Source organism: Carettochelys insculpta, chromosome 26 (genome assembly GCF_033958435.1).
Source record: "Carettochelys insculpta isolate YL-2023 chromosome 26, ASM3395843v1, whole genome shotgun sequence".
Classification (NCBI taxonomy): Eukaryota; Metazoa; Chordata; order Testudines; family Carettochelyidae; genus Carettochelys; species Carettochelys insculpta.
This window is the reverse complement of record NC_134162.1, coordinates 132,722-155,208: the sequence shown is the minus strand read 5'-3', so window position 1 is coordinate 155,208 and position 22,487 is coordinate 132,722. Positions and strand designations below refer to the sequence as shown.

The window sequence follows — 22,487 nt, the reverse complement described above, 5'->3', positions numbered from 1 at the left end:
CCTCGCACACAGCTCTGCTCTGCCCCTCACTGTCCCACCGCGCTGCTAGCCCGGCCCCGGGCGCCCCTCGCACACAGCTCTGCCAATAGAGTTGTTGTGAGGTTGGAGTGACCTAGGACCTGACTGTAGCCAGAATGAACCCCCCACCCCACTTTCTCTACTCCATCTTCTCTCTCCTGGGTGCTTCAGAGCACCAGAGGGTTAGAAGAAACAGCTCAGCCCTGGAATGCCCGAGGGCGCAGATGTCCTTGTCTCAGGCACAGTCTTTTTGGTTCTCCGGAGCTACAACAACAGACAATGGGCTAATAACAGCCGGGCCTCGGACCGCCCTTGTCTAATTACCATCAGCTGATTCACCGACACAAACATCCCAGACGGAGGAAAAATCTCCAGCCCATAAAGAAGGAATCCCCTAAAATTATCTCCAACCCACAGGTGTGAACCAGCCTTGTGAGAACTGGTGTCTCGAGACGAGTTAATTCAATCGGCACCCTTTAGGTAAGGAAGAAGCGTAGGTGACCCAATGGGTATAAAGTTAGGGTCCGGCAGCTCCTCTAACTGAGCTCCAATTACCCCTACCTACCGGTCAGGAGGGTCTTTGCCTCCCGAGGGCCTAGAGGACGTCCGTTTCCTCGTTATCATTGCTTCTTCCCCAGGATTTGAGTGGAAACGCTGGCCACGCCACGTTGGTAATGCAGGGGTGAGAATAAGACCTGTTCAATGTATTGCTTTCCTTTTGTTTTCTTTGTGCACATTCAATAATAGATCTATGAATTGTTCCATGCTAGCTACTGGCGACTAAAGAACAAAGTGTAAACCTTGTAATCTTTGTAACAAAGTATAAATCTTGTAAGCCTGCAACAAAGTATATATATCTTGTAATCTCGTAACCATAAGAGTTAAGTCTCCTTAGTCAATAAATAACTGGTTAAGCTGTAACCTGACTCTCCCTGTTGCTGTGCAAGCCCAACACAAAGCAAAGAACCCAGCTGCTTTTCAGCTGCAATTAGCCTGGTCATTGGTAAGACAGTGCTGAGAGCTGAGAGCTGAATCGTGCTGCCTCCACAGAGCAGACTCTCTGGGGCACCCGTCAGCCACCCTGGCTGCCCGCTGCAAAGGGACTTTCTCGTCCTAGCAGCTAGAGACTTGGGTGTGGGAAGCTCTCAGTGCAACCACTGGGGCACCCATCAGCCTGTCCAGGCTGCCCGCTGCGAAGGGGCTGTCTGTCCTAGCAGTTAAAGACTCGGATGAAAATAAGGGCGTAGGTGGTATCTCACCCGACCATTGGCTAACACTGATTGAACCTAGACCTGCGAAGGGGAATGGCTGGTCCCCCTCCGGCTTTGCCAGCCTGCCCTTACTTACTGGGCACTGAGAGGTGCTTGGTAAGGGACCCCCAGTTTGTTCAGGTGCCCCCGGCCACAGAGTCTAACAAGACGGACTGGGCCATGGTTCAAACTGTGGTGCTCAAGCCAAGCTCAACTGACATGTGGCTGGTGGCCGGCGTGGTGGCACCACTCTCCCCATCACAGCAGCACGTCGCACCTCGGCTCTCACTCCCTGCCCCACACTGCACCCAGGCCTACCTGCACCTGCTGCCCAGCGGCGGGCGGCTCCCTGCTGCGTGTGTGCCTCAGGCAGAAGGCCCCCTGCCTGTCCAGCGAGTGGGGCCGCAAGCTTCGCAGCTTGGTGCGCTCATGCCACAACTTTAGCTCCTCTGACACGGCCAACCTGGACAGGGCCCGGCCTCTGGCTGGCACGCAGTTCTTGAGGGATGGGGCGCGCACAGTCCTGCTTTGGGCTGGGCCCTGCGCCTGGCAGTGCAGCTGCGCCACGTCCTGCTCATGGAGAACAGGCACTGGGCTTCCAGCCCACAGGCAACGGTATCCCTGGTGGAACTCCGGCCCAGCTGGAAAGCAACTGGGAGACATGAGCTGCTTTGAGGGAGTGTGGTGATAGCACACTGCGTCAGGGCGGGTGGAGCGCTGGCCCGCGCAGCCCTGCTGATGGGACGGTGGGGCCACCGGCCTCAGGAAGGTGATGTTAGGGCTGCTGCTGCCAGGCAATGGGGCTTTCATCATGCTGGAGCCATCAGAAATGGTGTCTTCAGAACTGGAGTGGTACGTGGTGCTGGAGGCTGGGCTGGGTTTGCAAGGAGGGAAGCAGTAGCTGGGGACAGTGATGGTGTAATAGGTGGGGCGTCGTCTTGCCAGCGTGCTCCTCCCATGGGGCTCTGCTCGATCCTGGGACACACTGGCCCTGGGCATCAGAAGAAAGTGATTTAGGGGTCTTCTAGGCTCAGGCATGAGCACAGGACTCTCTGGGCTCAGGCTGGGGAAATGCTCTCAGACACACAGGAAAAGGCAAGGACAATACAGGCACAGCCACACTCCGGACAGCCCACCACAGGGAATGCAGCATTACAAGACACCCAGCACTTTCTCCCCTTCCATTTCCAGACCCCAGCCGCTGTCAGAGGGGAATTCCGCACATCCGAACGGAGCCGAGCCCAGCCGCCGTCAGAGGGGTATTCCGCACATCCGAACAGAGCCGAGCCCAGCCGCCGTCAGAGGGGAATTCCGCACATCCGAACGGAGCCAGGCCCAGCCGCCGTCAGAGGGGAATTCCGCACATCCGAACAGAGCCGGGCCCAGCCGCCGTCAGAGGGGAATTCCGCACATCCGAACGGAGCCAGGCCCAGCCGCCGTCAGAGGGGAATTCCGCACATCCGAACAGAGCCGGGCCCAGCCGCCGTCAGAGGGGAATTCCGCACATCCGAACGGAGCCGAGCCCAGCCGCCGTCAGAGGGGAATTCCGCACATCCGAACAGAGCCGGGCCCAGCCGCCGTCAGAGGGGTATTCCGCACATCCGAACGGAGCTGAGCCCAGCCGCCGTCAGAGGGGTATTCCGCACATCCGAATGGAGCCGGGCCCAGCCGCCGTCAGAGGGGAATTCCGCACATCCAAACAGAGCCGGGCCCAGCCGCCGTCAGAGGGGAATTCCGCACATCCGAACGGAGCCGGGCCCAGCCGCCGTCAGAGGGGAATTCCGCACATCCGAACGGAGCCGGGCCCCTCCGCCGTCAGAGGGGAATTCCGCACATCCGAACGGAGCCGAGCCCAGCCGCCGTCAGAGGGGTATTCCGCACATCCGAACGGAGCCGGGCCCAGCCGCCGTCAGAGGGGAATTCCGCACATCCGAACGGAGCCGGGCCCCTCCGCTGTCAGAGGGGAATTCCGCACATCCGAACGGAGCCGGGCCCAACCGCCGTCAGAGGGGAATTCCGCACATCCAAACAGAGCCGGGCCCAGCCGCCGTCAGAGGGGAATTCCGCACATCCGAACGGAGCCGGGCCCCTCCGCCGTCAGAAGGGAATTCCGCACATCCGAATGGAGCCGGGCCCAGCCGCTGTCAGAGGGGAATTCCGCACATCCGAACAGAGCCGGGCCCCTCCGCCGTGAGAGGGGAATTCCGCACATCCGATCAGAGCTGGGCCCAGTTGTGTGTGGCATTAAGGAGAGAGCAGCACCCGTTGCTCAATGGAGCCCGAGACTTGGCTGCTGCTGGGGGGTTGCTGTGGCTAATACTTAGCCACTACCACGATGGGGCTCAGCGTTATGGTGTGGTAGGTAGAAAGGTGTTGGCTCCCCAGCCACAGGGGTACACACACACACACACACACACACACACACACACACACCCCGGGTTTGTCACACGCACACACACGCACGCACACGCACACACCAGGTTTGTCTCTCACACACACACACACACACAGACACACACAACGGGTTTCTCTCTCTCTCTCTCACACACACACACCCACACCCACACTGGGTTACACACACACACACCGGGTTTGTCTCACACACACAGACACACACACACAGACACACACACTGGGTTTGTCTGTCTCGCTCTCACACACACACACACACTGGGTTACACACACATACACACACACCAGGTTTGTCTCACACACACACACACACACTGGGTTACACACACCGGGTTTGTCTCTCTCACACACACACACTGGGTTACACACACACACAGACACACACACCAGGTTTGTCTCTCTCTCTCTCTCTCTCTTTCACACACACACACACACACACTGGGTTTTACACACACACACACACACACCCCCCAGCTTTGTCTCTCTCTCTCTCTCTCACACACACACACACACACACACACACTGGGTTACACACACGCACACACCGGGTTTGTCTCTCTCACACACACACACACTGGGTTACACACACACACAGATACACACACCGGGTTTGTCTCTCTCTCTCTCTCTCTTTCACACACACACACACACACACACACACACCAGCTTTGTCTCTCTCTCTCACACACACACACACACACACACACCAGCTTTGTCTCTCTCACACAGACACACAGACACACACACACTGGGTTACACATGCACACACTGGGTTACACACACACACACACACACACCAGCTTTGTCTCTCTCACACACACACACACACACACACACACACACCAGCTTTGTCTCTCTCACACAGACACACAGACACACACACACACACACACACTGGGTTACACACACACACCAGGTTTCATAGCCCGGCTTTGTGCTCGGGGAGGACGAGTCTGTAGCAGCGAAATCAGCCCCTCCTGCTCCAGAAGCAGAAATCCAGCGCCAGGCCCAGGGCCCCCCTTGCTGCTGTCCTCGTTTGTCCTGCTTCGGTGGCGGGGTGGGAGCATCCAGCCTCACTGTCTTCCGCTCTCCCCACCCCAGCTGGGCTCATTCCACCCGTCACCACCTCTGACCAGCGAGGCTCAAGCGCCACAGCTCATGTGGCACAGGGATGGCCCTTGCCCCACAGGTGCACAGAGGGAACGAGTGACGGGGAAGCCGAGGCCCAGGGCAAGGCCGTGACTCGGCTCAGGTCCCCTGGCAGGGCAGGGACAAAGGTAGGCACAGAGGTCAGTTCTCCCGCTTCAGTGTCACAGCCACCTCTCGCTGTTCTCTCCTGAGCCAGCGCCACCAGCCCGCGCACCCCCAGGGAGCCCCTTGCTGGCCAGTACCTCATGGGCTCGGACGGCCTTTGCCTCGCCTGCATCTCTGGAGTTGGTGGCCCGCTGTAGCCAGCCTGCCGCTGCAAGGCCACGGTCCTGATGGGGACAAAGGCGTCGCAGGGCACCTCTGTGGTCCTCTGGGTTGGCGCCAGCACGGGAGCCCCAGCGGGGCTTCTGCAGAGAAACAGAGCAAACAGCCCAGTGGACGTAGGGTGCCCACGCTCCCCTAGGCTAAGTACTGCGGGGTGGGGGGCGTCCCGGCTAAAAGAGGACAGATGGTCTCCCGGAGGCAGGCAATGGCTGCACCCTTCTTCCCACCTAGACCTCTCCTGACCCCTCACCTGCTGTATTTCACCTCCCAGCCAAATGCCCAAACCCCAGCCCATTCCTGCACCCTCCTTCCCAGCCAGCCCCACAAGCCCACCGGGGCTGGGGAGACAAACAAGCCAGCAGCACGTTCGTCAGGGCTCAGAGCTGCAGACTCCACAGGGCTCTGGCCCTAGACCCACACTGCACAGGGCTCCAAGGGGGGCTCTGTGGGGTGTCAGAGGGCCTCGGCCCCACACAGTACAAGGCTCCAGCCCTGGTGGGGGTTTGGGGGAGGGGGGCTCTGCCCCCACGCTGTGCAGGGCTCGGGGGGCAGTGGGGCTCTGGCTCCACACCCCGCCCCCTGCGGCAGGGATGGGGGGTGGAGGGCTCTGGCGATAGCCCCAGATCCCCTGCTCCAGCCCCCACTTTCTAATCCCCCAGCTCTGTCCCCAGCCCAAGCAGGCACCTGCGCAAGGCAGCTGGGGTTGGCAGTGGCATCCCAGTGGTGCAGCGGGTGTGGAGCTACATTTAGACACACACACACACACAGAGACAGAGCCCTGGGCTTAGCAGGCCCATGTGCAAAGCACTGACCTACCCCTCCCCCTTTTAAATCTGGCGGGGGCTGGAACAAAAGCCCTGCTAGTCTGCGGCCAGCACAGGAAGTGGGAGGGCCAAATACGGGAGACCTGGACCCAGTTGAAAGGTAAGCCGGGATGCCTCCGGGACTGCCCCGCCCAGCACGGGACGGCTGGTCACCCTCCGTGTGCAAGAGCTGCAGTTCCCACACAGACACTGCAGCATCAGCGCGTCTCCTTCCAGGGGAGCCAAGTGGCACAAAGCCCTGGGGAGATGGAAACTGTGCCCAAACCTCCGCCTTGGCGCCCCACCACAGAGCACCTCTCTGCCCCCGCCACAGGGGACCCACGGAGCCCAGGCCCACCAGTCTGCTTTGCCTTGTAGCTCCTGCTGGAGGGGCCACCACCGCCAGACACAGGGTCTCGGTTCACCTCCTGCTGCCAGCAACAAGGGGTGGGCGAGTGAGGAGGAAGCGGAGGGGAGAGACAGTCTCTTGCACTGCCCGTGGGGACCAGCAAGCAGAGGAAGCTGGGGGCAGCACCACCTGCGTGGAGGGGGAGAGAGAAAGCCACATGCCAGCCTGCCCGTAGCCCCAGCTTGTACGAGCCCAGCTGCTTGGGCCAGGACACGAGGCGTCAGGCCCAGCCGATGCCTGGCTGACGTGTCAGGCCGGAGCCCTGGATTTCCAGTGGCCACGTCTCTGTGCTCTTGCTTCCAGGCTCAGCTCTAGGGCCCCAGTGTGAGGCTGGGTGCAGGCCAGCACGCAGGGAAGAGCACGCCACCATCGCTCTCTCCTGTGGCTCTGCAGCCTTACAAGCCAAGTATTTCTGTGCCTCCCACGCTTACTCCATCTCTGCACGGCTGTTCCCCAGCCTGTGCCCACGCTCTATACCTTGCCATGCTGCACAGCTCCTCCTTGGGCTCCACGCAGGGCCTCTCGAGGCTGGTTTCCACCCAGGGGCTGTGCTGCACGGACGAGCACTCCAGCTCTTCATGCTGTGTGGGTGGCAGCCCCCTGCATTGCTGGGGAGGGGCCGAGCGGGCGGGCAGGGCTGGGGAGCTCTTTGACAGGCTGGGTGCTGGGAGCTGCCGGGCAGCAGGATGATTCAGAGCCTGGGGTTCTCCTGAAAGAGAATGGGGCGTGGGGTGAACATGGGGCAGGAATTGCATTGCCTGCCCCTCACCCTCCCTCTGGCGCTGTACTCTGCCCCCCCACCCATGGCCGACAGCCCATTCCCGCATGGCCTGCCTGGCTCACCCCACAGCAAATGCTTCTCTCGCCAGCGGAATAGAGCAGACGGGCTCTTCCCCACTTGGGGGGCCGACACTGCCCCGTCCATGGGAAGGGAAAGCCCGACGCCAGTGTGGGCCTTACCCTCTTGCAACAGGATGGCATGGGAGATGGAGCTGTCCCCTGAGGTCCTTGGCTCTAGGGAAGCAATGAGAAAGAGGCATAGTGAGGGAAGGCAGGTGCTCACAGGGCTGGGCCGGGGCTGTGACCAGCCCACGGGCAGGAAAGGGCCAGGCTCCCCAGCCAGTGCGACTTGTTGGGATGCAGCAGCCTGGGCCTCAAGCTGTAACTGCATGTCCCTCCACCCTTCCCCTCCCCTCGTCCCCAGGCAAGGGGCTCTCCAGGGGTACCAACAGCAGAAGCCCTAGAGGCATGAGGGCACTCCCACTGCTGCCTGAGTCTCCCTAGCTGCACCAGGCACGGCACACAGCACAGGGTGCAGAGCTCAGCTTGGGTCAGCAGCAGCAGAGCAAGCGCTCCCGGCCCATGCACCGGGCACGGCACACAGCACAGGATGCAGAGCTCGGCTTGGGTCAGCAGCAGCAGAGCAAGCGCTCCTGGCCCATGCACCGGGCACGGCACACAGCGCAGGATGCAGAGCTCGGCTTGGGTCCCGCAGCAGCAGGGCAAGCGCTCCCGGCCCATGCACCGGGCACGGCACACAGCGCAGGGTGCAGAGCTCGGCTTGGGTCCCGCAGCAGCAGGGCAAGCGCTCCCGGCCCATGCACCGGGCACGGCACACAGCGCAGGGTGCAGAGCTCGGCTTGGGTCAGCAGCAGCAGGGCAAGCGCTCCCGGCCCATGCACCGGGCACGGCACACAGAGCAGGATGCAGAGCTCGGCTTGGGTCCCGCAGCAGCAGGGCAAGCGCTCCCGGCCCATGCACCGGGCACGGCACACAGTGCAGGGTGCAGAGCTCGGCTTGGGTCCCGCAGCAGCAGGGCAAGCGCTCCCGGCCCATGCACCGGGCACGGCACACAGCGCAGGGTGCAGAGCTCGGCTTGGGTCCCGCAGCAGCAGGGCAAGCGCTCCCGGCCCATGCCGAAGTCCAGAGCCTGCTGCCTCTTGCCCACAAAGGGTAATGGCCCTTCCCTGCTGCAGCCTCCAGCTGTGTTCTGCCTCAGAGCTCAGCCCCATGCTGAGCACATGGCCAGTCCCCCACAGAAGTAACTGCTCCTTAACAGCCTGTTTTTTCCCCTTCCCCTGCCCTCCCCCTGCCCTCACTGCCTCAGGCCAGGTGGGACAAGGTCCCTGAAGCCTGGGAAGTCCCCTCTTCACTGTGCCTTACACATGCCTCTGACCTATCTGGTGCAGATCACACTGACGGCAGCTACTGAGCCCACTAACTCTGGACGGGCTCAAAGACTCCCCCCACCCGCACCACAGGCCACCAGCCCATGGAACCCCGAGCTTTCTGCCTGTCCCCTGATGCTGCCAGCTGTCTGACAGCCTCTGGCTCCACTTCAGACAGACTGCGACTGCCCCTGGGTCTCCCCTCTCTGGCTAAGGGAGGTCGGGTTGCTTCAAGAAGGGTCTGAAAAGAGCTTTGAGAGCCTCAGATGAAACGCCCCATAAAAAGGCAAAATACTGTTTTGGCTTAGTCTGCTCTGCTTTGCACAGCTCAGAGCTAGAGCTGGGAGCACCCACGTCTCAACCTTCGCACACTTCCAAGAGTTTGAACATTTCCCCGTTTTGAATTGGAACCGAAAAAAATATCAAACCAAAAACTACAAAAAGTTTTGGTTCCAGTGAAGCAAAATATTTTGTTTTCGTTGGTTGAATGATTTTTCAATGGTTATTTTGAAAGGCTTTATTTCAGGTTCCCCTTGTTTTTCTTTCCTAATATTTGTTTTGTCTAACGAGTTTCAATTTGGACGCCAAGGCTGTGTCTACGCTACTTGCAAATTTCCAAAGCTGCATTTTTAAAAATCGGGATCAAAAGAAGGGATTTCGGAAAAAAACGCATCTACACACACAAAGCAAATTGTAATACCAGTCTGCTCTGCTGAAAGAGTTTCTCGTTCTTTCGAAGGGGAGCGTCCACACAGCAATGCGAGCCCTTTCGAAAAACCAAGCCGGGAGTGCCGTGCATGGGGTCACATGGCTGAGCAGTCCTTCCGGGGCTCGCAGCCAGACACCTCCTGAAAGGACCCCACCCAAACACACCCACCCTGCACATGCAGACGTCTGCTGAGCTGCAGACAGCAGGGCAGACCCTGTGCCCGGAGCAAAGGCCACATCATATGGATCCCCAACACCTGCCCAAGGGCGATGTCTCCTCCGACCCCAGGGCTCAGCTGGCCATTGTCATCCTGGCCCTGGTGGAAGCCCTCCAATCCGTGACCCCTCCCACTGGGGTCCTGCAGGCCCTTGCCACAGAGCACGCACTATGTCCTCTTCCCCGTCCTCTCCGGCGTCTCTGGAGGTACCCCAGCAGTGCAGACTGGGGGAGAGGCTGGTGGTGGGCCAGTGCAATGACAAAAGGTGGCTCCATAACTTTAGGACGTCAAGCCAGACAGTGACGGAGCTGTGCCTCTGGCTCTCACCTGCCCTGCAGCACAAGGACACCTACATGCGACCCACACTCCCACTTGAAAAAAGGATGGGGTCACATTATGGAAGCTGGCCACCCCGGACAGCCACCGTTTGGTTGGACACCAATTCGGGGTGGGCAAGGCCACTGTCGGGCCATCCTCCTGAAGGTAAGTCAAGCTGGAGTCTTACAGCCACCATGGGGAAGGAGGAGTGGGCTCTCGGGCTAGGGGCCCTGCCGGGGAGGGAGCTGGGGCATTGAGGGCCACACGACACCTCACCATGCAGGCCCAGTTGTCGATGCCCTCCCTGACACTGCTGCTCCAGGTGAGCAATCACACCTTCCTGCAAAGGGCCATCCGGGTCAGGGACCTTGACGCCACCATGGCAGGATTCACAGCCCTTGGGTTCCCCAACCATTTCAGCGCCCTCGATGGAAACCATATAGCAACCCACACCCTGGCCAACAGCACAGGGTAGGCTAGAACCGCAAGGGGTACCACTCGGTGGTGCTGCAGGCCCTTGGGGATGCCAAGGCCTCCTTCACCAACATCTGTGTGGGTTGGTCTGGACGAGCCCATGATGCCCGGGTATTCCAGTATTCCTGACTGGGCGCTGAATGGAAGAGGGCACCTATGTCCCTGCCCGGGAGTTCCCTGTGGGGGCCATCATGATGCTGCCCTACATGGTGGCCAATGGGTGTACCCCTTGCAGCCATGGCTGATGTGTGCCTACTCAGGGGACATCACCCCTCAACCAGGACATATTTAACCAGCGCCTCAACTACGCCTGCAATACCATGGAGCGGCTTTCGGGCGCCTAGAGGGCTGCTTTCAGCGCTTGCACCTGTGCCTGGACATCGGCCTCCCCAGCATCCTCCGGGGTGGTCACAGCCTGTTGTGCTCTGCACAGTATCAGCAAGAGCAAGCACGAGCAGTTTGTGCAGGGGTGGGCTGCGGATGGCGGCACCAGCTATCAGCAGCGGCTGCAGCCCCTGATACTCAGCACACAGGGATGGAATTAGGGTCTGGGAAGCCCGCTGGGAGGCCTTCAACAGGGAGCCTCAGTGACGCTCCCCCAGGCACCCTCCACGCCGCACCGCTGCCCCACACACCCATCCTGCACTGGTACCCGCAAAAGCAAAAGCAACACCGGGGTGGATGAAAATATACCCTTTAGTTATGCTTATCAACATTACAAACCGCACTCAACCAAACTTGCAAATAAATGTCATTTAATTGTAAATGGGCGTCTGGTTATTCTAACAGGAGGCTATCTACAGGGGCAAACGAGGGGGAAGTACATACAGTGGGGAAGGGGGGAAGCAACTCGGGTGGGGGGGCCATGGGCAAGGTAGGACCTATTCTTCCACAGGGATGGGAGGCTGGGGATCTTGGCGGGGGGTGGGGCTTGCCACCCTGGGTCCAGGGGCTATGGGGCAGGGACTATGGGGAGGTAGGGCCAGGCGGGGAGGGCTGGGGGGGAGAAAGGGGGCCAGGCTCACCCTGGCCTGCACTGATGAAGAACCACTGGCCCATTGTGAGCCGGGCAGCTGGGGAGAGGCTGGCCGGGATCAGGGTGGTCAATTCGGGGACGATAGGGGTGAGGGCAGGGGGCGGCAGGGCACTCTGGCTCTGGCAGGCCAGGCGCTGGAGCCACTGCCAGATGATGGGCGCTTGCTCCCAGATGGCAGTGGTGTGGGCGGCTGGGGCCTCGTCCTGGTCGTGGCAGCAGCGGAGGTGGCCCTGCAGGGCTGGGCGAGCGCCGGCCGGGGCAGGGGGGACGGCGATTCTCCTGCTCCCTCGGGGGGGGCGGGACAGGACTACTGGCTGCCAGGATGGGACCGCCCTGGCTCATGGAGAACAACGCGGAGGAGACACCAGGGGAGAGAGTCAGTCCTGCCACCTCTCCCCAGGGGTCCCACCTCGCCCCCTGCAAGCCGTCCCCCGACTCATCAGCCACTTGACCGACCCCTCTGGGGGTTCCCATGTGGCTGGGGGGCTGCATCTGTGGAGCACCTGCTGGAAGTGGTCCACCCACCGTCTTCCTTTCCGGTTGGGACGGTGGTGGTGCTGTCCACGCCGCGTCTGGGCCTGGGACACGGCCGGGGGATGCAGGGAAGGGCGTCTCCTTCCCCAGCCTAGGGTTCCCGAATTGCCAGTGACCTACCTGGGGTGCCGAGAACAGATCCGGGGAGCTGTGGCTTGAGGGGGCCTGGCTGGAGGAGCTGGAGGTGATGGCAATGACAAGGGGACCCTCCTCCTCCAAGGCGCTCCCCAGTTCCTCCGCGCTGGTCCGGCCTGAGGGTCCCGGCTGGTCCTGTTGCCCCTGCTCGGGTTCATTCTTAGGGCCAACAGTGTCAATGACAGCCACCGGTTCGGATGCATCCTTTGGGCCCAGGAGCAGGGGTAGCGCCTTATAATACAGGGCCTCAGTGAGGCCCCTCCCCGAGTGCCTGGCCAAGTCCGGGGCCTGACTCTAGGCCTGCCTGAGTTCTTTCACCTTCGATCGCACTCGATCACCTGGGCGGAGGGGGTGGCTACAGTTCTGGAGCCCTGGGACAGGCGGTCGAAGGCTGCGGCGTTCCTGGGCTGGCTGGTGCTCATGCTCCTCAGGCTGCCAGCACACCCTCAGCTTCCTGCATGGGGTTTCTGGGTCCCTGCAGCTTTAAGAGCGTCTGGACCCAGGTACCACAGAGCCCTGCCGGTGCTGGCGAGAGCGTCTCTGTGCTCCCTATGGCTGCTGCCGTGGCAGACCTGCTCTTTTGGAAGAGCGGGTCGGGAGTGGCTACACATGCCCTCCTTTGAAGTGCAGCTTCCAAAGCCCCCGCTCCTCCTGCAATCAGATCGGACGAGCCGTTTCGAAATGCGGACCCTGTGTGACGAAAAGCATTTCGAAAGAGGCCGTTATGTGTGTAGATGCTCCACGGCCTCTTTTGACCTTAGGCCCCCTTTTGAAACTGATCTAGATATAGAAAGCTCGTGTAGACGCACTCAGAAGTCTTTTAGAATCAGAAAACCAGAATTTTTCATCTTGAAAATGTCAAAACAAAACAGTTCAACCCTTTTGGAACTTTTCTGTACATTTTTCTGAGCCTGGGACGAATCGAAATCAACTCCACACGTCTTCCTGGGCTCAGCTCACATTGCTGGATGAACGACCGATTTGTGGAGACACTCCTTGCCCCACCTGCCACAGCCATTAGGTGGCAGAGGGCGCCAGGAGCTCGGGGCAGGGACAGGCAGGAGTGTGCTGTGAAGACAGCAGCTGTTCAAGAAATAGAGCCAAAGAAGGAAAGAAAAGCTAGAGAAGACAGGGTGGGCCACTGAGGGTGCTGCTGGGGTGACCACTAGGGCACCTCTGTGGGCCTCACTCTTCTCCCACTCACACTAGCATCACCCAGGAGTAACAGCACCTGGGGGGACTCCCTCTCCAGCAGCACAGAGAGAAATCACGGCCCTGGGGTTTTAGCTAGAAATGTGCATTACTTCCAGGAAGCTGCTTCAGGAGCTCCAGGGAAGCAGCATAACGACCAACTATTCTCTGGGGACCTCCAGCTTCTTCTCAAGGGTTTAACGTAATCATCAGAAGAGCTCCCCAAGGGGCAGCTGAGCCATGAGGTCCTGTCCTCTCCTTCCTCAGGAGCGGCCAGGACTGACCCCTTGCAGAGCTGGGAGACTGGTTCTCATGAACCAGTGAGACCATTCATGGCCTGTGTGACCTTCCCCATACTACAACATCTTGGGGGCTACATGAAAGTCCCTGGACATGAAGCTCAAGCAACAGCCCACAGCACAGCCATTCTGGGTGATCCGGGCTTGGTGATCCCTGCACAGCTCTATCAAGGAGCCCAGGGTCTTAGCACCTATTCCTATCCAAAACGTCCTGTGGCACAGTCTTCAGAGCAGGGCAAACCCTCACATGGGCTCAGCTGCGTCATGCTGGCCCAGCCTCATTGAGGCTCCAAGCGTGGCCCTTTGCTGGATGCAGCTGATCTCTGGGAGAGCAGGTGGGAGGGGGCTGTGCCTGGGGGCTCCCCATGTATCATGCCTGCTCTCGCTAGCCCTGGTCAGGATGGGAGGGATCTGAGCACACATGCAGCTCACCCCCAGGAGCTGTGGTGCTGGGTCTTGGCTCCTGTGTGGCTGCCAAGTGCCACTCATTGAGGGCGCTCTCCAGCTCCTTCAACTTCCTTTCCTCCTTCAGCACCGTGCTCTTCCGCCGCTTCCTGACGTGCTTGCTGAGGTTCTCCTCCTGGTGGAGGTGACGCACGGCTGCCACAATCTGCAGCTGCAGGGCCAGGTCTCTCTCCAGCATGCTCAGTGGGTCCTAGGTTGGAAGAGGACACAAGACCTCACTTGGGAACCTCTGCCGGGAGAGACGAGGCAGGCCCAGAACATGTGGGCTCAAAGCCTCTGCCCTAGGGAACTTGGGCTAAGAGGCAAGTCAAGGGGAGCAAGCTCCTTCCCTCCCAGCTGTACTCATTTCATCACCCCCAGGTAGCTGTCTGGGTCTGCCCCACCTTCCAGCTGCTCAGAGAAGGGGTCACACAGGCACAAGTGTCAGGAGATGCCATTGGGCAGAAGAGGTCAGCTGGGATCAGGGCTCCCCTGTAAGGCACTGATTACAGGGAGTTAGTACAGGTGCACTGGCAGGACACGTCTGAGGCCCTCCCAGATCTCCTGCTGCTGTAGCTAAGCACTGCTAGTCCCATGCTCTGACCAGGACAACATTGTCTCCCATCTAGGCAGGGCACTACAGCAGAGGGGCTCTGAGCCCAGCCTCCAGGCACTGAGAGCTTTAAGAGCCAGGCCAGAGAAGCAGCTGAGAGAGTCCAAGACAGAAAATGAGGTTTGAACCCAGCTCTTCAGCATCCAAGGCTGGTGCCCTGACCCCTCAGCAGACTTCCTCTCCAAGGACCTGGCTCTCAGAGTGGAGAGTGCCAGGAATGATTTAGACTGAGGCGAGAGCCCCACCTGGCCCTCCCGGAGGTGGGACCATATCTGCACACAGGACTCCCACCTCTTGTGGTCTCTCCTGAGGCAGTTCCCAAGATGGGAGCCAACTGAGATCCTCCTGACTCAGCAGGAAATGTACTCCTGCCCCTCAGCAACATCTGGGCACTGGCTCACTAGCATGAGCCAAGGTATGGGCAGGCACAGGGGACTGAGGTACCAGGAGATGGAGAGTTGGGAATATTAACGAACTCCTGCACAAATCAAGCAATTCTGCCCCTGTGATGGAGCCACACCCTGTCCCCTCCGCCACCCTGCTGGCTCAGCACCAAAGCACCAGCACCTCTGAGCTTCCTCACAGGAATGGGGCCATGTCTATCTCTCTGTGCAGTGCCCTCCAGAGCAGGCTCTCCTGTCTGAGCCAGCTGGGCCCCGCAGCCTGTACCCAGGGCATTTACGGGGCTGACTGTGGGGTGAGGGTGCAGCCTGCAGACGGCTCGGCTCTGTTGAGCTACCAGGAAGGTAGGACATGGACCGAGGTAAGGGAAGCATGTCTCACTGACACCTCCCACTGACCCAGATGGGCCTTTTAGCGCTTTCCCTCTGCGCTGAGAAAGCCAGTGAGAAAACTGGAGCATTTCGTGTGCTGTGAGACAACCAGGCTGCAGCCACTGGACAGGGCCCATGGGCATGCTGGGCCCCACACACCTGTTCTGAGACCCTACAAATTCACCACACATGAGCCGCCAGGCAGGATGTCTGTGACCCCTGTGTGCCTCCATCGGGCCAGGAAGAGAGCTCAGACTCCTCACCACACCCCGGGAGACAATCGTCTTCTCATCCAGCCTGAACGCGGCGCCGATCCGCCTTCGCACCAGGGGGGCCTTGTCCCCCTGCCTCAGAGGGTACTCCTGCGGCAGCATGCCCGTGAGCTCCTGGGGGCAGGAAGAGACGTCAGCCCCCGCGAGGCCAAGCAGGGATCACAGACTATCTTTTCCACCAGGGATGGGCGAGGGACTCCCGGGAGAAACGCCAGAAAGGCTGGGGAGGAGTGGGCTCTCTGGCCACCCTGCGTGTGGCACTGTGGGGGCAGGCCCTGGAGCTGCAGGTATGTTATTACCTTTGCACTGACTGGCTGGCACGGCTGCGTATTCCCCACCCTCCTGAGACAGCGCAGCCACCAGAGCACCTAGGAGCCCAAGCTAAGCCCTCGGAACGCTCCAGGCACCCAGCCTGGACGTGGCAGCCTGCAGCTGAGGGCTGGGGGTGAAGCCCTGGCTTTGGGCTGGCTGGGACGCCCCCACCACAATGTGCAGGAATTCCTGAGCTCCAGGAACACCACCAGTTTCCTCTCTGAACAAGAGGTGGATGAACAATCTCCTCAGCCAACCAGCCGCCAGCCCAGCCCAGCAGACACGCCCGTCTCCCCAGCCAGACGCCGTGTCCTCACCGCCTCCCGCAGACACAGCTTCCTCAGCTCCTCCAGACAGGCCTCCAGCTTTGCCTCCAGCTCCTGCTGCTTGCGCACTGCCTGCCTCAGATTCTTCAGCAGCAGCCCAGGGCTGTGTGGGCCTGCAGGGGCGAGACAAGGTCCTAATTCAGCAGTCAGTGGGCAGACGCAGGGCGAGCTCTGAATGCAAACCGGGGCCAGCTCGGAGCATAGATTCTCAGGTGCCTGGACACCATCTTGTGTGCCAGCTTTGCTTCTGATTATGTCTCCTGCCAGCTGGGGCCCCATTTACACAGCTCAACTCAGCTGGGGGCTCTGCCCTTTCCAGGATGAGAGTGGCAGCCTCCATGCCATGTACAGGGCTGAGCAACAGGAAATCCAAGGCTCTGCGCCAGTCACCAACCATGACTCTCCCTGTGGCCTTGGACAAGTCGCAGCCTGACTCATTTTGCCCCCCTCAGTAACAGCTCTTGTGAATTAAACATGTGCACTCATTGGCTGTTGTTATGGTGCTCTCTATTACGTGCTCAAGGGCATCCGAGCAGGTCAGTCCTTATACCAACAAAGAGCCCAGAGACAACTCTGCCCCATACAGCTCCCCACATGAGCCCAGGTGTGCTTATGTTCCACTTGATTGGCATTAGCAGATGGGAGGTGTGGGTGGATCCTGCTGCTGAGATCATTCGTGTCACAGATCTGGCTGGGGAATTACGCGGGGGAATGGATGTGAACAGTGCGCTCTTGTACAGGTGCGAGACCTGGCATGCTAAAAAGTCTTCAAATCACAAGCTACAGATATTCACAAACAGACCTGGTCACAGATGAGGAGCTTTGGAACAGAGCAGGAAAAGAATGACTTGACTTTCAAATCAAGAGAAGAAAGTGCGGATGGCTGGGCCACACTCCCAGAAAACCATCATCCAGCATTGTCTGTCAAGCTCTCACATGCAACCCGCAAGGAAAACACAAAAGAGGAAAATCTCAGACAACGTGGAGAAGGTTGACTGAGGTTGAAGGACATCAACTGGGGAACTCCTGGGGTCAGCTAGAAGTTTTGTCCCAAGGCAGAGTGAAGAAGAGACTTGTAGAGGACCTGTGCTCCACTCAGAGTACAAGGGTTTAAGTCTCATGAGTCATGGAATTTCAAATTTGAACAGGGCTCTTCGATGCAAGATACACAAACTGGCAAATCAAAAATTTCTGCAGAATTGCTTTTTGTCAAAATTTAGGAATATCAGAACGGGCATATTTGGTCAGACCAAGAGTCCATCCAGCCCAATATCCTGTCTGCCAACAGCGGCCAATACCTACTGCCGCAGAGAGAGTGGACCAAACAGGTAATGATCTCTGTCCTGCCATCCATCTCCAGCTTCTGACAAACGCCATACCTTACCCATCCTGGCTAAGAGCCATTAATGAACCTGACCTCCATGGATTTATCAAGCTCTTTGTGGAACTGTTATAGTCCTGGCCTTCACAGGCGCCTCTGGCCAGGAGAGCCACATGTTGACTGTGCACTGTGTGAAGAAGAATTTCCTTCTGTTTGTTCCAAACCTGCTGCCCACCAATTTTATTTGGAAGGGACATGTAAGTGAAATGGGGCAAAAATGCTGATAAGGCACTGATATGACTATGCCGTGCCTCATTCACATAAGGGCTGCCACCCAAAGTGTCAAAAGTGTTGCTTTCGAATTGCAAACTAGCCGTGTAGATGGTGCTCCCTCGAAGGAAGCCCTGATTTCGAAAGCGCCCTTCTTCCCACACAATTGCAGTTCAAAGTTTGCAATGAGAAAGCAGCACTTTCGATGCTCCAGGTGGCAGATAGTATGCAAATGATACATTGAATATTCATATCAGTGCCTCATTAGCATTTTGACTCACTTCATTTACATGCCCCTTCCGAAAAGGAGGGGCACGCGTAGACATAACCTTGGTGTCCCCTAGTTCTTACATTATGGGAACAAGTAAATAATTTTTCTTGTTCACTTTCTTCACACCACTCATCATTTTACAGACCTCTATCATATCCCCCATTACTCTACTCTTTTCCAAGCTGAAGAGTCTCAGTCTCTTATTCCCGTTCCAAACCCCTAATCATTTTAGTTGCCCTTTTCTGACCCTTTTCTAATGCCAATAGACCTTCTTGGAGATGAGGAGACCACATCTGCATGCAGTGTTCAAGCTGTAGGCAAACCATGCATTGATATAAGGGCAATAAGATATTCTTCGTCTGCTTCTCTAACCCTTTCGTAATGATTCCTACCATCCTGTGTGCCCTTCTGACTGCTGCTGCACACTGCGTGGGTGTTTTCAGAGAACTGTCCACGAGGACTCCAAGATCTCTTTCCTGATTAGTTGTAGCTAAATTAGCTCCCATCATGCTGTGTGTACAGCTGGGGTTATTCTTTCCAATGTGCATTTTTCCAATGTGCAATCTACATTTACCCATATCAAATTTCATTTGCTATTTTGTTGTCCAATCACTCAGTTTTGTGAGATCCTTTTGAAGTTCTTCACAGTCTGCTTTGGTCTTAACTCTCCTGAGCAGTTTAGTGTCATCTGCAAATTTTGCCACCCACAGTTTACCCCTCTCCCCAGATCATTTATGAATAAGTTAAATAGGATTGGTCCTAGGACTGACCCTTGGGGAATGCCACCAGTATCCCATCTCCATTCCGGATATTTACCATGTATTCCTACCTTTTGTTTCCTGTCTTTTAGCTAGTTGTCAATCCATGAAAGGATCTTCTCTCTTATCCCATTTACGTAAGAGCCTTTGGTGAGAGACCTTGTCAAAGGCTTTCTGGAAATCTAAGCACACTATTTGTACTTGATCCCTCTTGTCCACGTTTGTTGACCCATTCAAAGAACTCTAATAGATTAGTAAAAACTGATTTCCCTTTACAGAAACTATGTTGACTTTGCCCAACAAATTATGTTCTTCTATGTGTCTGACAATTTTATTCTTTACTATGGTTTCAACTAATTTGTCCGGTACCGATAGTAGACTTACTGGTCTGTAATTGCCAGGATCACCTGTAGAGCCCTTTTTAAATATTGGCTTTACATTAGCTATCCTCCAATCATTGCGTACAGAAGCTGAATTAAAGGATAGATTACAAACGACAGTTAATGATTCCACAATTTCACATCTGAGTTCTTTCAGAACTCTTGGGTGAATGCCATCTGGTCCCAGTGACTTGTTACCTTTAACTTTGTAAATTAGTTCCAAGACCTCCTATAATGACACCTCAGTCTTGGACAATTCCTCATATTTGTCACCCACAAAGAACGCCTCAGGTTTGGGAATCTCCTGAACAACTTCAGCCATGAAGACTGAAGCAAAGAATTCATTGAGTTTCTCCACAGTGACTTGCTCATCTTTGAGAGTTCATTTTCTATATGCTGCTTTTTATGGGAAAATACAAATGGGAAATTCTGGGCTGGGCTGAGCCAGCCCAGCTGTGAGGCTCTGGTTTGCTGAACTCAGGTTTCCCTCCCAGTCCATGTTACACTATTCTGTGTCCACCAGCTCCTGCAGGGCCTCATGGGAGCTGTAATTTGGATATATTGTGCCCTCCCCCACCACAGTCCTCTGTGGACTTGACTTCTTAGGTGGGTTTTGTCTCTCATGAGGCCCAGCGCCATAGTCATCCTGTCATTTACCGAATCATGGTGAAAGTTGTGTGACCACGATCTGTTGACATTTCAGCCGAATTTGGGATAAACGCTAATTTAAGAAGTTAATTAATTTGGAACTATTGGAATTTTTTACAGGACAGAAATTTCAATTTCCAGCTTGCTTTGATATTTCCCACAATGCATCTAAGACAGACTCCCTGCCCAGCCTGTCAGCCCAGTGCCACCACTCATCCATGGATGAGATTTAAGGGTGGCAGTCCTGAAACAGAGAAATTTCAGAAAATCAAATGGAGAGAGAAATCTCTGAGCTGCAATTCATTTGCAAACTTGACTCCATTAACCAAGGATTAAACAGAGACTGGGAGTGGCTTACAAAGAGCTTCTCTGCCCTGGGTGTTAAGATCTCCACATTAGACTCTGACAAAGGCTCAGCTCCCCCTGTCTGATCTGACCTGTTTTTTGCCTCTTTTGATAGGTACTATTGATAATGGGCCATTTCCACCTTGCTGAATAGGCCTTGTCAGCTCTGGCCCTCCCTGTTACTGGGACCCCACTCTTTAAATACCCCTCTGAAACCCACCCCCACTCATGCATCTGATGAAGCGGGTTTTTGCCCACGAAAGCTCATGCTCCAAAATATCTGTTAGTCTGTAAGGTGCCACAAGACTTCTTGCTGTTCTCAAAGCTACAGACTAACACAACTCTCTCTCTGACACTCATCCTCTGTGGATTGAGGTGGGGCCTGCTGGATGGGCAGGTTCAGGAAGCCAGGGACCTTGAGGTCTCGTGATTCGGACAGAACTGCTTGGAGCCAGTGTGGGGCTCGTACCAGAAACATGATGGCCTTTGGGGCTATCCTAGAACTGGCAGAAGCCCAGCTGAGGGTAAGTGGCACTTCAGACACAGGCTGGCCTCCAGGCTCCCAGCCCAGCCTGCAGAGGGGGATTGGACTGGCATACTGCAGCCAGCTCCAGGTGAGTGCAAACCAGGTACTGCAGGAAACCACTGATGGTCTAACAGACAGCCAGGCAACCAGTGTGCCTGAGGTGAGCAGGGTCCTCAGAGCTGACCGCAAAGGGAACAGAGGCAGTAGAGACCAATGACTCCCCTTTGCACCACGACATTCCTTTATTCTGGAATTTCCTGTGGCTCAGCACCCGCCCTTGGGCTGGAGTTGCGGCTCACTCAGCGCGCTGCTGGCAGCAATGGCCATTCCTGCCCGTTTCCTGAGCTGCCTGGGGCTCTGACACCTCTCCTGACATTGCTGGTACCAGCCCCTGCCGGAGCTAAGGTCCTAATCCAGGCCCTGATCCTGGAGGCCGTGTTCTTGTAGGTGACTCCAGCTGTGAATCTGATTGGCACTTACCAAGGCCAGCTCGCTCACCGGGGAGCTCCCAGCCTGCATGGAGCTGGGGACACCCTCCCAGGCCCTGGCGGCCATGGCCAGGTGTGGGACGCTGACAGACTCACTCCAGGAATGGCTGCGCACGTGGGGCGGTCGCAGCTGGTCACTTTTGCCAAATGAATGCTGAAAACTGGAAGTTCCCCGGCACACTGAGATCTCCCCTCACAGCTGGAACTTCGGCCCCCTCCTTGCCAACCGCCCAGCCCCAGCCAGCCCAGCCCTGACAGGCCCCCGCCCAGGCCGGCCCAGCCCTGCCTATGGCTACAGTTACAGGAGGGATACGTGTGATAGCACAGGCACATCAGGCTGACATGTGCCCAGCGCATGGGCTGCCCTGTGGATGCAGCCTTTGGTCCTGGCAAGAGAAGCTGGAAGCAGCACCCAGGAGCCAAGTCCCACAGCCTCGCCCGAGGGGACCGGCTTCTCCCCACCGCCCTGCCCTCCCCAGCCAACGCAGAAAGTGGGTGCAGGCACCAGCAGCAGCGGTTGGCTCCCCTGCCACTCACCCACCTGAGTGCAGCATGAGCCCACTGTCCTGGCTGCTGACATCCCCTTTGCTCTCCATGGTCGGTGGGGCTCAGCGAACAGGACCAGCGAGGGGCTAAGACCCACGCCAGGGCCCCGGGAACGGGCCTCCCTGCCTGGGACCTGGTTAAACAAAAGACAAAGATTCAAAAGTGCTTCACCCGTGGTTGTCGGCCCATCACCCAGCCAGACACATGCACATGGCTGTGTCCACAGAGCTGTGTAAGCCTGCATGGGCACACGCTCAGAGCTGTGTAAGGCTGTCATCCCAGACACCCCCCCGAGCTGTGCAAGGCTATTGCACAGGCACACGCACAGCATTCCAAAGACTAACAAAATAATGTATTAGGTGAGCATTTGTGCAAAACCACTGCAAAGGCACACACAATTGTGTAAGTCTGTAATGCACATCAACAAGTTTGCATAAGGCTGTCACACATGCATGGTTGTGTACAGCCACACACACAGAGTCCTGTGAGGCCATCACAAAGAGCCACAGCTTTAGGTAAGGCACGGCCACAAGCAGAGCTGCCTAAGACCATTGCAGAGCTACACATTCACAACTGTGTAAGGCTGTAATACAGACACACATAGATTTGTGTAAGGCTACTGCAAAGACACACATGCAGTCGTGTGAAGCCATCATAAGGAGTCATGTAAGGCTGTTGCGCACACACACACACACACACACAGTGTTGTTTACAGGTGTTGCATGGACACAGTCACAGCATTGTGCTG

At 57.3% G+C, this 22,487-nt stretch overlaps 1 protein-coding gene across 1 annotated transcript in view; it reads right to left on the bottom strand.

Annotated features, from left to right (window-relative positions):
* The window catches only part of INAVA (innate immunity activator), a 61,188-nt gene extending 39,399 nt beyond the window's left edge, over positions 1-21,789 (bottom strand). The window contains exons 1-8 of the mRNA XM_074977763.1: positions 21,735-21,789; positions 16,178-16,299; positions 15,540-15,662; positions 13,879-14,101; positions 7,326-7,379; positions 6,843-7,074; positions 5,072-5,236; positions 1,587-2,259 (exon numbers count right to left, since the gene is read on the bottom strand). Of these exons, the coding sequence (XP_074833864.1) occupies positions 1,587-2,259; positions 5,072-5,236; positions 6,843-7,074; positions 7,326-7,379; positions 13,879-14,101; positions 15,540-15,662; positions 16,178-16,299; positions 21,735-21,789 (1,647 nt within the window). The remainder of the gene's footprint in view (positions 1-1,586; positions 2,260-5,071; positions 5,237-6,842; positions 7,075-7,325; positions 7,380-13,878; positions 14,102-15,539; positions 15,663-16,177; positions 16,300-21,734) is intronic.
* Between the last annotated feature and the right edge of the window lie 698 nt (positions 21,790-22,487).